The sequence below is a fragment of the Mandrillus leucophaeus genome, unplaced genomic scaffold, assembly GCF_000951045.1.
Source record: "Mandrillus leucophaeus isolate KB7577 unplaced genomic scaffold, Mleu.le_1.0 Scaffold10, whole genome shotgun sequence".
Classification (NCBI taxonomy): domain Eukaryota; kingdom Metazoa; phylum Chordata; class Mammalia; order Primates; family Cercopithecidae; genus Mandrillus; species Mandrillus leucophaeus.
The window spans coordinates 6,289,966-6,291,296 of record NW_012098098.1 but is presented as its reverse complement, the minus strand read 5'-3'; the positions used below and the strand labels follow the sequence as shown (position 1 = coordinate 6,291,296).

The window sequence follows — 1,331 nt, the reverse complement described above, 5'->3', positions numbered from 1 at the left end:
GACGTGGACGCACGAGGGCCCCTGTGGCTGGGCGGTGGCCTGCGGACGTGGACGCACGAGGACCCCTGTGGCTGGGCGGTGACATGCCCGGGGTGTTCAGGGATGATGGGGTGCTCTGGCAGTGGGCCCAAGTGCTGAAGACTGGAAGGAAACAGCCCGGAGTTGGCAGCCAAAGGAGCTCTGAGGTCGCAGAGAGGTCCATGTGTGCTTACCTGAGAGAGGAGATGGAAGAGGCAGCTCAGGAGGTTCTGGGTGCAGAGGCCATGTCCAGGGAGGCAGCCACTACAGAACCAGCCAGAGCCTCAGCTACAGCTATGCCAGCCTCCTCGCTCACCAACAGGGAAACCAAGGTCCAGACAGACGGGCTTACGCAGTGTCCAGGCTCTGTTGCTGGCTGGGTTCCATCCAGCCTCCACCTTCCAGCCTGGCCTTTCTTCAGGGCCCCTTCTGACCCTCCCCCAGCCAGTGACCGAGTGAATCCACAGTGGCCTGAGACCTGTGTGCTGGGTGCAGAGTCGCCCGTGAGCACTCAGGCTGGGGCCTTCCCGCCCCCTCCACCAGGGCCAGCCCCACATGCGGCTCAGAAATCTGCTTCGGGGATGCTGCTTTCAAAGCCGTAGCTGCAGAAGATTTTCCTCAGATGACACGCAACTGATGTGAGACCCGCCCACGGCCGTGCCTAGAAACTACCTTATACCACCTCTCCTGCAGTCCGTTCTGAAGAGCAGCCGCAAGCTGGATTCCTTCCAGGACAAAAGAGGCCGTGCAAGGAAACCCGGACAGCTGGCCTGGGGACTGGGGCGAGTGGGCGAAGAGGTGTGGCCTGCAGGACTGCTGTGGACTGGCGGACAAGAGATTAGGTGCCCCCAGAGGGAAGGCGCCTGTGGGTCTGTAGGGGGTTGTCAGAAGGGGAGTGCAGGGCGGGGTCTGGAGGGTTCCCACGGGCCTGGGGTGTGATGCCTGGTGATGGCCATTCCGAGCAGGTGAACCCTGGTCCCAGGAGAGCAGTTGGTGGAGGTCACCAGTGTGGCCACACTGCCATGTTCTCTTGTCATCACTCCAATACCCGCCTCTGCCAGGGCCCTGGGAATGTGGGTGCAGCTGGCAGGCCCCAGGGCTCCTGCACGGCACACAACGCCCCGCCCAGCCGTCATCCCGGGACCGTTGCCCTGAACTGGGAGACAAGACTGAGTGCCTCAGTGTGGAGAGACCCAGTAATTACCTGGCAGGAGGTATTTTCTGCCCTGGGAAACCCAGAGGAGAAGCACTTGGGTTCGAGACACAAGCTGTGAAACTTTACTGGGAGTTCAGGAAAAGTGGAAGGAAGGAGC

The 1,331-nt window shown here is 61.7% G+C and overlaps 1 protein-coding gene across 1 annotated transcript in view; it reads left to right on the top strand.

Annotated features, from left to right (window-relative positions):
- Nucleotides 1–1,331, top strand: part of GALNS (galactosamine (N-acetyl)-6-sulfatase) — a 53,395-nt gene that overhangs the window by 18,281 nt on the left and 33,783 nt on the right. Inside the window, exon 8 of the mRNA XM_011971885.1 lies at nt 123–131. Within this exon, the coding sequence (XP_011827275.1) occupies nt 123–131 (9 nt within the window). The remainder of the gene's footprint in view (nt 1–122; nt 132–1,331) is intronic.